The sequence below is a fragment of the Thalassophryne amazonica genome, chromosome 17 (genome assembly GCF_902500255.1).
Source record: "Thalassophryne amazonica chromosome 17, fThaAma1.1, whole genome shotgun sequence".
Taxonomy (NCBI): domain Eukaryota; kingdom Metazoa; phylum Chordata; class Actinopteri; order Batrachoidiformes; family Batrachoididae; genus Thalassophryne; species Thalassophryne amazonica.
The window spans coordinates 57,200,888-57,214,621 of record NC_047119.1 but is presented as its reverse complement, the minus strand read 5'-3'; the positions used below and the strand labels follow the sequence as shown (position 1 = coordinate 57,214,621).

The 13,734-nt window shown below is 44.3% G+C and overlaps 1 protein-coding gene across 4 annotated transcripts in view; it reads right to left on the bottom strand.

The window, feature by feature from the left end:
• sfswap (splicing factor SWAP) overlaps positions 1-9,544 on the bottom strand; it is a 123,713-nt gene extending 114,169 nt beyond the window's left edge. For 2 of the 4 annotated variants that reach the window (XM_034193107.1, XM_034193108.1), the window contains exons 1-2: positions 9,078-9,544; positions 4,574-4,737 (exon numbers count right to left, since the gene is read on the bottom strand). In XM_034193107.1, the coding sequence (XP_034048998.1) occupies positions 4,574-4,737; positions 9,078-9,274 (361 nt within the window). In that variant the 5' untranslated portion in view covers positions 9,275-9,544. Of the gene's footprint in view, positions 1-4,573; positions 4,738-5,119; positions 7,659-9,077 lie in introns of those variants that run through there. The other 2 variants (XM_034193110.1, XM_034193109.1) reach the window with 2 other exon arrangements.
• Between the last annotated feature and the right edge of the window lie 4,190 nt (positions 9,545-13,734).

Sequence of the window (13,734 nt, the reverse complement as noted above, 5' to 3'; positions counted from 1 at the left end):
GGCGAGAGAGAGGCCGAAAGGAAGCACCCTGAACTGGTATGCCTGACCTTCGAACGCAAAGCGGAGAAACTGCCTGTGATGAGGCGCCACTGGCACATGGAAATAGGCATCTTTTAAGTCGACACTTGTGAACCAGTCTCCTGGTGTGATAGTTTGAAGGACGTCTACTGTGCGGAGCATGTAAAACTGCAGCACTCTGATATAATGATTCAGATGTCAGAGATCGAGGATAGGATGATTCAGATGTCAGAGATCGAGGATAGGACAAAAGCCACCATCCTTCTTTGGAACAAGGAAGTAAATTGAATAGAATCCCCTGAGCTGGTCTGAACTGTGAACTGGCACTATGGCCCCCTTCTCCAGGGGTTCCAAAATCTCCCGCTGTAGGGCAGCAGACTGCACAGAGTTGGAAACAACAGTCATCCTCACCCCACTGAACTTTGGAGGATGACATTTGAACTGAATTCTGTAACCTTCGAACAAGGTTGAAATGACCCATGGGTCTTGAACTTGAACCTCCCAGTGGCTGAGTTGATTTCGTGAAAAACGGCTGGGGGCCAAACATTGGCAGTCAGACCCGACCACCTCTGCCTCGCATCCCTAAGGACCTCTGGGCGCGATTACTGGAAGCTATGTGAAACCATTCAGTTCTCGGGGGTCTGCCCGTAGGCTCACAAAAGGCAGGCTGCTGGGAGAGCTGGCCCTCAACTGCAAAAGCACGTGCAGCTCTGGGAGTCGGTGGAAGCCTGGATGTAGAGTGAAAAACTGTAGCACGTCTGACTGGCTGAGGTCTGGAAGACCGGTGTATGTCAACAAACTGTTGTCGAGATTTACTAGCCTCAACAGCACGCTCCAAAGTTTGTTGGGCCGCAGGTCCAAATACTTGGCCTGGAAGAACCGGCAGCGAACGGAGTGTGCCTCTGCAGGATTCGGATAGGGGGGACTGCGCAAGCCACACCTGACGTCTAGTGATAGTAAGGGTTGACATCAGTCTGCCAAGCTCTCTGGACATATAAGCAAAGGTTTGGAGTGAGGCATCACAGACTTTGCATAGCATCATCAACCTCTGCCTCCCTCAAAGACTGAGAGGGCAAGGGCTAAAGGGGACAGTGAGTTGCCTAGGCGACCGATGCGAGCAGCTATGTCATAGCTTCTGGTGAGGAGGTCATCAGTGACCCTACACTGAGGACGTGGGCAGCGGGCATCCGGCCGAGCAGCATCAGCTGGAGCCACAACCAGGTTCGCAATAATGCTGTCAACGGCAGGCATACGATTCAGACCATACTGCGCCGAATCACACATAGAGCTAAGGGCTCTGCAGTCCTGCGATAGATGGGTCAATGATTTGGGGTCCGCCCAACATCGGTGGAGCTCCTCGATATATGGTTGTGAAACTGGAATGTTGAACTCAGGCTTCTGAGTAACTTTGAAAAAAGCACTTGAAGCGGTGGTTTCCGCAGGGGGATTGTCGACCCCAAGCCTGGATAAAGCCAAATGAACAGCTTGCTTGACAAAGGATAGTCCAGGTCCGGTTTGCAGCATGGACTCTGCCTCAGAGGTATGAGAGCCCACTAATGAATGGCTTGGAGAAAGACCCCTCTCATCCTCATCCTCCACACAGTTTATATCACTTGTCATGTACAAGGAATCAGTTGCAGCAATAGACACGACATCTTCCTTCTGCTGAGTAACTACATTGGTCTGATCAGCCTCATTAGGGACAACAGGAACTGTCACTGCATCCCTAGGCTGTAGATTCAGAAGCAAGGACTTAATCTGAGCAAACTCAGAAGTCAATGTTTCGACCTTTTCAGCCAAAGCAAGGTCATGAGTAACCTTCTTAGCAGAAGGGGCTCCTGCATGTGGGCATTTACGGCGCTTTGGTTCCTTCCTGGGGACGGAGGCCAAAGTCGCATTAGATATTCCACTTTCCAATGCTGCAAGTCTAGCAGATCTCTCTGCCAGTGGCATGCTGGCACAATTAAGGCAGGCATCGCCTGTCAGGGCTTCCCTCAGGTGTCCGATCCCAAGACACGAGGGGCAAAACATATGTCTATCATCTGGGCTCAAGGGAGCCAAACAGGTACTACAGCCATGCAACAAAGGCCCTGTCAACATTATGGACTGCGTGCAGATGGCTAACACAAGCCCTGATGGTTACAAATGGAGAGACAAAGCGTGAAGCACTCACAGCCGCAGACTCGACACGAGGCACGGAGCGTGAAGCACTCACAGCCGCAGACTCGACACGAGGCACGGAGCGTGAAGCACTCACAGCCGCAGACTCGACACGAGGCACGGAGCGTGAAGCACTCACAGCCGCAGACTCGACACGAGGCACGGAGCGTGAAGCACTCACAGCCGCAGACTCGACACGAGGCACGGAGCGTGAAGCACTCACAGCCGCAGACTCGACACGAGGCACGGAGCGTGAAGCACTCACAGCCGCAGACTCGACACGAGGCACGGAGCGTGAAGCACTCACAGCCGCAGACTCGACACGAGGCACGGAGCGTGAAGCACTCACAGCCGCAGACTCGACACGAGGCACGGAGCGTGAAGCACTCACAGCCGCAGACTCGACACGAGGCACGGAGCGTGAAGCACTCACAGCCGCAGACTCGACACGAGGCACGGAGCGTGAAGCACTCACAGCCGCAGACTCGACACGAGGCACGGAGCGTGAAGCACTCACAGCCGCAGACTCGACACGAGGCACGGAGCGTGAAGCACTCACAGCCGCAGACTCGACACGAGGCACGGAGCGTGAAGCACTCACAGCCGCAGACTCGACACGAGGCACGGAGCGTGAAGCACTCACAGCCGCAGACTCGACACGAGGCACGGAGCGTGAAGCACTCACAGCCGCAGACTCGACACGAGGCACGGAGCGTGAAGCACTCACAGCCGCAGACTCGACACGAGGCACGGAGCGTGAAGCACTCACAGCCGCAGACTCGACACGAGGCACGGAGCGTGAAGCACTCACAGCCGCAGACTCGACACGAGGCACGGAGCGTGAAGCACTCACAGCCGCAGACTCGACACGAGGCACGGAGCGTGAAGCACTCACAGCCGCAGACTCGACACGAGGCACGGAGCGTGAAGCACTCACAGCCGCAGACTCGACACGAGGCACGGAGCGTGAAGCACTCACAGCCGCAGACTCGACACGAGGCACGGAGCGTGAAGCACTCACAGCCGCAGACTCGACACGAGGCACGGAGCGTGAAGCACTCACAGCCGCAGACTCGACACGAGGCACGGAGCGTGAAGCTCTCACAGCCGCAGACTCGACACGAGGCACGGAGCGTGAAGCACTCACAGCCGCAGACTCGACACGAGGCACGGAGCGTGAAGCACTCACAGCCGCAGACTCGACACGAGGCACGGAGCGTGAAGCACTCACAGCCGCAGACTCGACACGAGGCACGGAGCGTGAAGCACTCGCAGTGTAAAAGCCACTACAAGGCCCGGAGCGTGAAACACTCACAGCCACAGTAATAACACGATGCACACAGCCGAAAAACTGACAGCCCAAGTGCTAAGTCACTTAGAGCAACGACAACAACACTAGCTGCTAGCGGAGCTGTTAAACTTAGCAAATGGCGGCAGTTCAGATGAAGTACTTCAAGGAGTGGAAAACACTCACGGCAAGCCCAACACAGTACACTATACTGGTTCAGATACACACACTACCACGTAGTTAACGAGGTTAGTGACACAACTAAACAAATAGCCAGCTTTCTTCGAAACAACACAGCTAATGTGCACAGAGGAAAATACCCAGCAGGGCAGCGGCAAAGGCGCGCACCCGGCGTTTAGGAAGGTGTACTCACGACAGGCGTCAAAGAATACAAAAAACGGTGAAGCCGTGTCTCGCAGCCTCTGGAGGACATGTGCAGTGCACGTAGCTCCAACCGAAGGTGGGTTGCGAGGCTACAAGCGAGAGCGGCAATTGCAGCTAAATGCGTTCTCAACCTCTAAGAATGCGAGAATGTAGAAAAGAAGCGAGCGCAGAGTGCGTCTGGTATATAAAGACAACCAGTGATGTTACCCAAGTCACATTCAATGGCGTGACTTTGTTGGTATATATTCTCGACCTCTGTGCTGCGCACATGTAGTTAGTTATCCATGTGCTAAAGCACTGCCCTCTGGCGGTCAGGAGGAATGAAATAGAACTGGACTGCAAAGCCTGAAAGTGGCTGGGATTAAGTGGAGAAACAGCAGCAAACACTTCCAGGGTGCAAAAGGTCAGACCCTGAATTTGTATCCCAACTCTGACATAAATTAATTCCTAAAAATAGAGAGCCAGTCCAAAAGCAACCAGAGATTATTACAAAGAAAAGAACTGGAACAAAAATGGACTTGAATTATAATGACATCAAAATAACTAACACACTCACCCCTGACCGCTGCGTAATGTACTGCTCAGTACAACAGAAAAACCTCATCAAATACTGAGAGAACTTTATGAATATTAAAAATGGGGTGGGGTACAGATGGGACTGCACAATATTGTGAACAGTGTGATAAAGAAAAAGAGAGAGAGAGAGAGAGAAACTCTGCCCACCTTGTCTGGCCTCCTCTGCCAGCAGGTCAGTGTGCAGAGCCATGTACCTCTCCTCATCACACAGCGCCTCAATTCTGGCCTCTTCTTCTGACAGCTGGTAGGGCGTGTTCCATGACCCACTGTCATACTCTGAAAGGTCATGTAAATGACCACGCCCATCGTATCTGTTGAATGAGAAGAATGATTAGAGAGGAGAAATCAAAAACCTTTTTTCTGTACAACCTACTAATTAAGGAAAAAACCCCAAAAACGTCTACTGCTGTAACAAGGGAGTGTACTTCTAAAATACTAATTTGAGACTTTTACTTTTTTGTTAACTGACAGCACAATAATTCCCTAATACATCCTTTCAATCCTCAACTGTTTTATTAAGATATGTTACATATATTCTTGTGTTACGTTCTGTACAAGGTTTTACAAGAAGCCTAGAAAACTAAAATCAACTCGCCTCTTACCTTACAGGGTTCAGTCCTCCCTGTAATGCTCAACATTATGTCTACATCTTCAAAGAAAGTTACATTCACACAAACCCGAGCACATAAATACCTATCCGTTAGAACCCAAATGGACGACATTTTCCTGCGCTCATCCCTCTATGGCACTTCGCAGCTGGAGTTTCTTCATGGAGACAAAGAAATGGGGTGCTGTGGTTGGCATTCGGGGTTTGGCAGGACCCCTTAGCTTACCTTGCTGGGGAAAGAATGGGGTTATGTGATAAACACACACATACATATGCTGTACAAAGGAAGACAGTGCGAGCCACTACACATCAAGGTGATTCAACAGAAGAAATTCATATTTGCTCTTTGAGGTCAAAGGAAGTGGATCCCTCAAAGGGCTGCAAAGGTGTAACGTTTTGGCCCTGACCCAAGAGAGTCCCATGAAATAGAGGGAAAAGCTGCGTGTGGCGGGTATTTCGTCACCAGACAGAGCTGCTTCAGTCATGTTACGCAGCCACAGGATGCTCTTTTTGCAGCACTGACCCAGAGCATTTGCTCCTAGACTGACTGATGAAGCCTTCACTCCACCCAGTGCTGAAGAGTACTCAGAGATTTACAGTGCTTTCAGCAGTTTTCACGACTAAAAACCGAAAAAGTGTATGTAACCTGTAATGTTACAAAGCGGTCTGCCACAAAACAACAGGTAGGTAGGTTACCATTGACTACAGCTCACAGCAATCAACAAATCAGACTCAGCTCCATCCAATGGCTAAGTAAAGACTAAATCTGGGCTTACACGTGACTGAGTTTGGCACAGTTTTGTGCTGTAATGGGCCAAACTCTGCACCTCAACTCAAGCTACTCCTGCCTGGCCACATCTGGCGCCAAGTTCTCCTGAGAAAGGCACAACACAGTCTCTCTGCAAAATTGTTTAAATCCCCCCCAGATGGAGCCTGGTTGGTCAAACCACCTCAGCCTCATCTCACTACTCAACATAGCCCAGAGCAGGTCCAGCACAATTCGATGCAATTCCAGGTGAATTCTGGCAATCAAATAAACCATTCAAATAATTCTTTGCTGAACACCAAGGCGCACTGAGCCCAGACTGAATCAATTCAAGCAGAGTGAATCCAGCCAAGCATCTGAAAATCTGATTGTTTGAACCTGGCCTGATTTAAACAGTCTTCTCCCTGAAAGGTGTTAATGTATGCCAAGCAGCATAAAGAACCTGCCCCAAGGGACACAGAATAGCTGTGTTGCAGCGTTGCACTAACCTCAGCCAGGTGTAAGAACCGCTTTAAAAAATATAATGCTGAAATAACTGAACAAACTGCATAAATAAAAAAATTGACTTGACCTGAAAGGAACTCAAGGACTGACCTAACCATCCTGGAATACAGCAGTATTATTGTACCCAACCAAAGACCTTGTTGACTCAGACCAAAAAAGTATGATAACCAGTGCAGTGTGTTCCAAAGTACAACTTATAGCAAGACGATGTAAAGCTCTCATTTTTGAAGGCCACTAGTTTTTCCGATATAATGCAAGCAAATTCTACCAAAGCAAACCAAGACTTCATCTGCTGTGGTTCAGCAGACTTGTGAAGACCTCAAGACCATTTTTTTTAACTATCAACTAAAGCTTGAAACAAAAATTACAGCAATATTTTGATAATATTTTGACTGGTTCAAAGTTTTCCCAACAATGCCATGGTATGTTGAATCACCTTAGCTGCAGTTACTTTATGCTTGGGAAGAATTTGCTCTGGATCCTGTGGATGCCATTATTCATTCATTTTCTTTACCCACTTAATTCAATCAAGGCTCACAGGGTGCATGTCATTATGATTTAACACAAAAGTGAATTTGAAAACAAATTTCAGAAAATTACCAAGAATGAAACATCTTTCACATTATTTTTTAAAATCAATTGTTTTCTAACTGGAAAGCTTCCAGAGGAAATTCTTACAACATACTAAGATATAAACCTCAAGCCTAACCTAATTAGTTTTAAATGTTATGAATTAGTGATGTGCCATATTGTATCATCCATAGAGTATGGCTAGAATGTCTCCCCATGGTAAACAATGTATTAACAATACAGCTGATGCATTTACATATACTGCAGCTATATGCAGACAGCTCACATAATTGTACAATGAGAATAAGGATGATGGAGGATGGATTTCAAACTGCAAATCAGAAGGAAAGGTTTATTGCTAAAAGACCCTTTTAAAGTTCTCCGTCATGACGTTACGCAATTTACTGCAGGAACAGTGGCCTTTTCTGGATTAATTTGTCCCTCAACGAACTACACTTTATACAATCTTCAACCTTCAAACCAACGGTACGGTACATACAATTTCTCTCCATGAATTGCGGGTCATTTGAGCATCCTTTTCCCACTCCATGCTGTGAAGTTGGTCATATTTACGGATTCTGCCAAATGTATACAATCCATGATCGAAATGTAATCAGTGGGCACACCGCAAATACTTTTAAAATGACAGGAAAGAGTAAAACCGGAAAAGTGAGAAATCACAGCTCTTTGCAATGAATATCACTTAGCAGGTGCACGTCAGGCTCCAGCGAGGGTTCGCAGCCAAGCTTAGGGCTCTGATCTAAAGTGGATGTCTTTGGTTCGCCACACCCAGGGATGTGTGTGAAACACCATATTACAGTGCAGGCAACAAGCATCATTTTGTTAATAATCACCGGCCTTGAATTACATCCTGAACATAGTTTGGAAAAAAAAAAAAAAAAAAAACGCCCGGGATTTTAATCAAGGAAATGCAGTACTCATTTCTGTCGACTCTGCGAGGATCAGTGCTAAACTTCATCTCGTACCTCTGTTACTGGGCACGTCCAGGCTGCTCTGTCCAGCATATGTGAGGGATTTTTAACGGAATACATTACGATGTGAGGGGGTGTTTTGCCCGATGTGAGTGAAAATTGATTATACAAAATTTGTAATATTCGGCGTTTATTACATGGAAAACCATACAAAAGCATTGGGACTTTTGCTTTTGCCCGTTAAGTGTGAATGTCCGGTTTATACAATGATGGTTTAAGGCAAGTTTTTCTGTATTCCCAAATTGGACAAAATAGGAATTATGCTATTGCATGAAACTCCCATATGTATTGTTCAATTTTCTAAATTATTTAATGCAGTTTACAGAAAATACACTGTGTATTCAAATTCACTGTACATGCATCATTTCAGAGCGTCAGCAGCGATTAACAGATTATCACCTTGTTTCTGCTTAAAACTGACTTTAGAATTATTTAAGAGGATTTACTTAGTCATCTGATGGTTAATAATCACATTAGTATTCCCTTTGATCAGTTTAGGTGTAGAGAGTCAGACTCAGACACGCTGGTGTTGCACTCTGATTGGTCACCCATCTTTTATCATGTAATAATGCTGAATTTATGTGGAAATGATTGTTGTACAAAAGCTTCAGAGATCTGTCGCTGAGATAGACGAGGACTGGAGTGGAGTTTGAAGCAGAAATGAGGCGATAATCGATGAATTGCTGCTGACGCTCCAAAATGACGCATGCACAGTGAAGGCAGGGGGACTGATCAGAAGGGGTGGGGAGAGACAGTTCATACTGTGATACCAGCAGACGGGCCTCAAGGCCCATATAGGACTACTTCCACATTTTAACATATTAACTGATACCGTTTAGAATTTGTTGGTTATATTTTACATTTGTGAATCAATGTTTGCAAGCATATGTTCATATAAACTGTATCATTGCAAAAAATACTGTGAAACATTAATATATAGTCTATCACCCATTGTCCTGTGTATTTTATCTACATTTAAACAAGTGTGGCGTGCTAGCTTTGATTCACATCTTAATATGATAAACTATCACATTAAAAAAAAAAAATTCAACTGAAGTTTAACATGCCCAAAGAGACATCAAGAAAATACAGCAGCGGTGGTCAGATGTGGGTCTCTACAAACTCTCAGCAGAGCTGCCTTCAACTTTCTAACAGGCTAAGGAACAGGATACATGGTTAGCAGAATGTTTCGGTTGAACTCTTTTAACCGACCTATCGATCATGATGTTCTTGTCTCCCATCCATGGGATTAGATGTTTCCCTTTTTCGTGGTAAAGACCTTTTTCGTCGTCACGGAACAGTTTGCAGGCGTATCCAAACACCAAAAGATCCGCGTACTTGTCACTGTCGCTGGCATCTTTGGCCGGTTTGTTTTTGGAGTCTTTCTTTGCGGCTCCGCGACGATTCATCTCCTCCAAGAAGTGCGAAAGTAACTTTTTAAGTCTGTAAGCAGCAGCGCCGCTATTTACTTAGCCGCTGCGTTAGCCTCGAGCCTGGAGTTCCGAGGCCCAAAACAACACGGGATTTATAGTCGTGAGGAGCTTCCTTCGACGACGTCCGTCCGCCTCATTTTTCTCCTTTTACTGAGCGATATTACCGAGCATTACCTCATAAAGTATCATTTCGTATTCGGCACGTTTGTAAAGAAAAGCCTCTGAGCTTCCGAAAGCTTCTACACGCCATCAGCCGCCATGTTGGAAAAGTAAGTAAATGCATCCTTTTATCTCTGACCGCACTTGAGACACGTTTTTAGGCTGTCTTTGCAGTCATTTTCTCCTTAGATTTAACCATTACTGCTTAGTATTTATTTAATGAGCTCTTAGATATGTTATATAGAAACTATAACGGGACAGCATAATGTATTTTTTATTTGTTTTATTTGTTTGAGGAATGTGCTGCTGTGACATGGAATGGCATATACGCTACTTTTTAACTTAAATTGTTAAAAAAGTTAAATGAGCAAAATCATACAAAAACTGATATATTACATATACATATATATTTATAAGAAGGATTATTTTTTTTTACTTAGTGTATATTATATTATATTAGTGTATATCCCCACACGCACCTAGCGATATTTGACCGGATCTCCTCGCTGATTGGCTAGTTCAAATGACGTCTTCCTCGAGTGTATTTCAACATGGCGGTGTTCTCCGGCATTGAGTGTTGGTGGTAATTTTTCATCTTTAAATGCCGTTTTGGGTGCCATAAGTTGTTTGAATCGGATCAGAAAATCACCTACTGCCGGAGGGATTCTCGGATGCTAAGAGCAGCTCGAGGGATTCTCAGACGCTAAAAGCAGCTCAAAAACGTGGCATAGCTGTACCCGAAATTATTCCGCCATGTGGCGAAAATTATTTCCATCGCTGTGCCCAAAATTATGTCCACCGTGGACATAATTTTGGGCACGGTGGAAATAATTTTAGCAGTCTTGGTAATTTTCTGTGTAGGCGGATGATAAACAAAACCTGCAAATTCAAGACAGAATAAAAAGGAAAATACAGAAGTCCACATTGGCACGTGTGTTTATCCTGTTTTTTTCTCTTCTCTGTCACTGTCATGTCTTCAAAACCTTTGATCAGTCCACCCCTGAAAATAGTGAATGGTAAAATATGTAAATTTTCAATAAGCTACTTTCATGAATGTGAAATAAGGAGATCTTAAAGTCCGATCGCCTTTAAGTTCCTGCCCGACTGCATCGTCACTTTTTCTTTACATTTTCACTTTGTTTACCGTGTAATTTCCCCAAAAACTTTAACAAAGTCCCATGTTTCTAATGGGGACATATGAGGGCTGTCCCCGGATATCCGATTATTGCGTCATATTTTAACCCTTTAGCGCCTGCCCTCAAATGAGACTGCCTCTGCCCAATTGATGAATTTCAAGCTCAAAACCTATTGTTAGGGTTGAAGTTAGAGTTGTGTATGAACTGTGACATTTAGTGCCGTATTCTTGGTTTGGTGCCAAGTCAACAGCAACAGCCTATATATTTTGGTTCTGAGATTGCTCAAGGTGCTTAATCCCCAAATTGCTTCAGGTGTGGAGTTGAGCACCTTGCACAGCAGCACCCTGTCATCTGTGTGGTGGGTGAATGTGAGGCATCATTGTAAAGCTCTTTGAGCTTCTGATTCAGGTGGAAAAGTGATAAATGCAGTCCTCCTTCTACAGTGCATACTTTTACTAAACCATTCAAGGAATCTTTAAGAATTTCAGTGTGTAAAAGGCAGATGCAAGCCTAAGATGAACACCCGTGATCTTCTGATACCCACACTGCATTGACAATTGTCATTCATCAATAGCTGCTATAACTACATGGGCAAGGAATTACATTGGGAAACCTTTGTCAAGCACTAGATTATGGAGTTACATTCACAAGTGCCACTTAAAACTTTACTATGCAAAAAGAAGCCTTATTTTAACCATGTCCAGAAGCGGCCATAACTTCTCTGTCCTCTGAGGTATGTGGGTTGGACATCACGCAGTAGAAACATGCATTGTGTTCAGATGAATCAGTATGCCAGATCTTTTTGGAAGAAGTGGATGCCATGTGTTCCAGATGAAAATGACCATCCCGACAGTTATCAGCAATGAGTCCAAAAGCCAGGGTCTGCCATGGCCTGGAGTTGTGTCAGTGCTCTTGGCAAAAATAATTTACACTTCTGTGATGGCAGTATTGACATAAAAGGACAAAAAGATTTTAGAGCAACATATGCTGCCTTCAAGATGACAACTTGACAGAAAAGGTCACCTTTAGATGTGCTTGCAGGGTAAAATGGGACAAAATAACATCTGAAGAAGCTCCCCAGACCCCCAACTGCGCTCCTCTTAACCCCCTGCCACTTTATGCATTTTTTTAATGTACATGTAAATTCATATTCAAACCTTTCAGCGAGTTCACAGCAGTGCTGCACAATATGGCCAAATTACCTCAGGTCTTCTTTTTAAGAAAATCCTCCTCTGCACCACTCCATCAGGAAGCTGTATTTTAAATTTTAATCAAATTTATACCAAGTTATAGAGATTTGCTATCAGTTTGAATTTAAGGCAGATCATTTTAGTTTAAGGTTTTTTTTAATGGCATCAACAAATTAAAATGTGTGAAATACCAAGTGTTCCAAGACTTCTGAGGGCAATTGAGAAACACTCGGGCAGCATCTTACATCTCAAATAAGCAAACAGCATGAATCAGCTGCTGCCCGATCATGTTATTTATATAACATCACCAGAGAAACACGTATATATAAGGCAACCCAAATTAAAGGAGAAATCCCTCTTTTAACAACAACTTTACTCACCAATATAACTAGGAGCCTGGGGTTCAGCTTCAAATCTTGTTAAAAAAATTATTCTTCTACCAAGGTGGATTAGAATTTTTTGTGGAACACAGCACCAATTACTGTACAGGAGGGACCGAGCAGTCAATATGTGTCAACAATTTCAAAATGGCTCTTTTCAATCAGACGTGCAGTGCTGTGACATGTCAATCATCTGGATGGCACCCGGGGTGTCCAGTCAGATTTCAGGGGAGTCCAGTGCAACCTCATCTACACCCATGCCAGGAAGTGTTCAACATTTGACATTTCCTGTTTCACTGTGGACTCAAATTTTAGCACTTCCTGTTTCAGTCTTAACTTGCCACTGAATTCCCATGAGATCCCAGGATATCTTGTTTATTGTCAAACCAGGAAGTGTTCAACATTTGGCTTTTTTAAAATTATTTAATGAGACAAACAAGAAGTTACACAGAAACCTTGCAGAGGATTAAATACAGCAGCAAAAACAACATACCAAAGAACAGGTAAAAAAAACAAAAAGAGGTCAAAACTAGGGGGGAATTTTACATATATATATATATATATATATATATATATATATATATATATATATATATATATATATATATATATATATACAACCCCTGGCAAAAATTATGGAATCACCGGCCTCGGAGGATGTTCATTCAGTTGTTTAATTTTGTAGAAAAAAATCAGATCACAGACATGACACAAAACTAAAGTCATTTCAAATGGCAACTTTCTGGCTTTAAGAAACACTATAAGAAATCAAGAAAAAAGATTGTGGCAGTCAGTAACGGTTACTTTTTTAGACCAAGCAGAGGAAAAAAATATGGAATCACTCAATTCTGAGGAAAAAATTATGGAATCACCCTGTAAATTTTCATCCCCAAAACTAACACCTGCATCATATCAGATCTGCTCGTTAGTCTGCATCTAAAAAGGAGTGATCACACCTTGGAGAGCTGTTGCACCAAGTGGACTGACATGAATCATGGCTCCAACACGAGAGATGTCAGTTGAAACAAAGGAGAGGATTATCAAACTCTTAAAAGAGGGTAAATCATCACGCAATGTTGCAAAAGATGTTGGTTGTTCACAGCTGTGTCTAAACTCGACCAAATACAAACAACATGGGAAGGTTGTTAAAGGCAAACATACTGGTAGACCAAGGAAGACATCAAAGCGTCAAGACAGGAAACTTAAAGCAATATGTCTCAAAAATCGAAAAATGCACAACAAAACAAATGAGGAACGAATGGGAGGAAACTGGAGTCAACGTCTGTGACCGAACTGTAAGAAACCGCCTAAAGGAAATGGGATTTACATACAGAAAGCTAAACAAAAGCCATCATTAACACCTAAACAGAAAAAAAAAAACAAGGTTACAATGGGCTAAGGAAAAGCAATCGTGGACTGTGGATGACTGGATGAAAGTCATATTCAGTGATGAATCTCGAATCTGCATTGGGCAAGGTGATGATGCTGGAACTTTTGTTTGGTGCCGTTCCAATGAGATTTATAAAGATGACTGCCTGAAGAGAACATGTAAATTTCCACAGTCATTGATG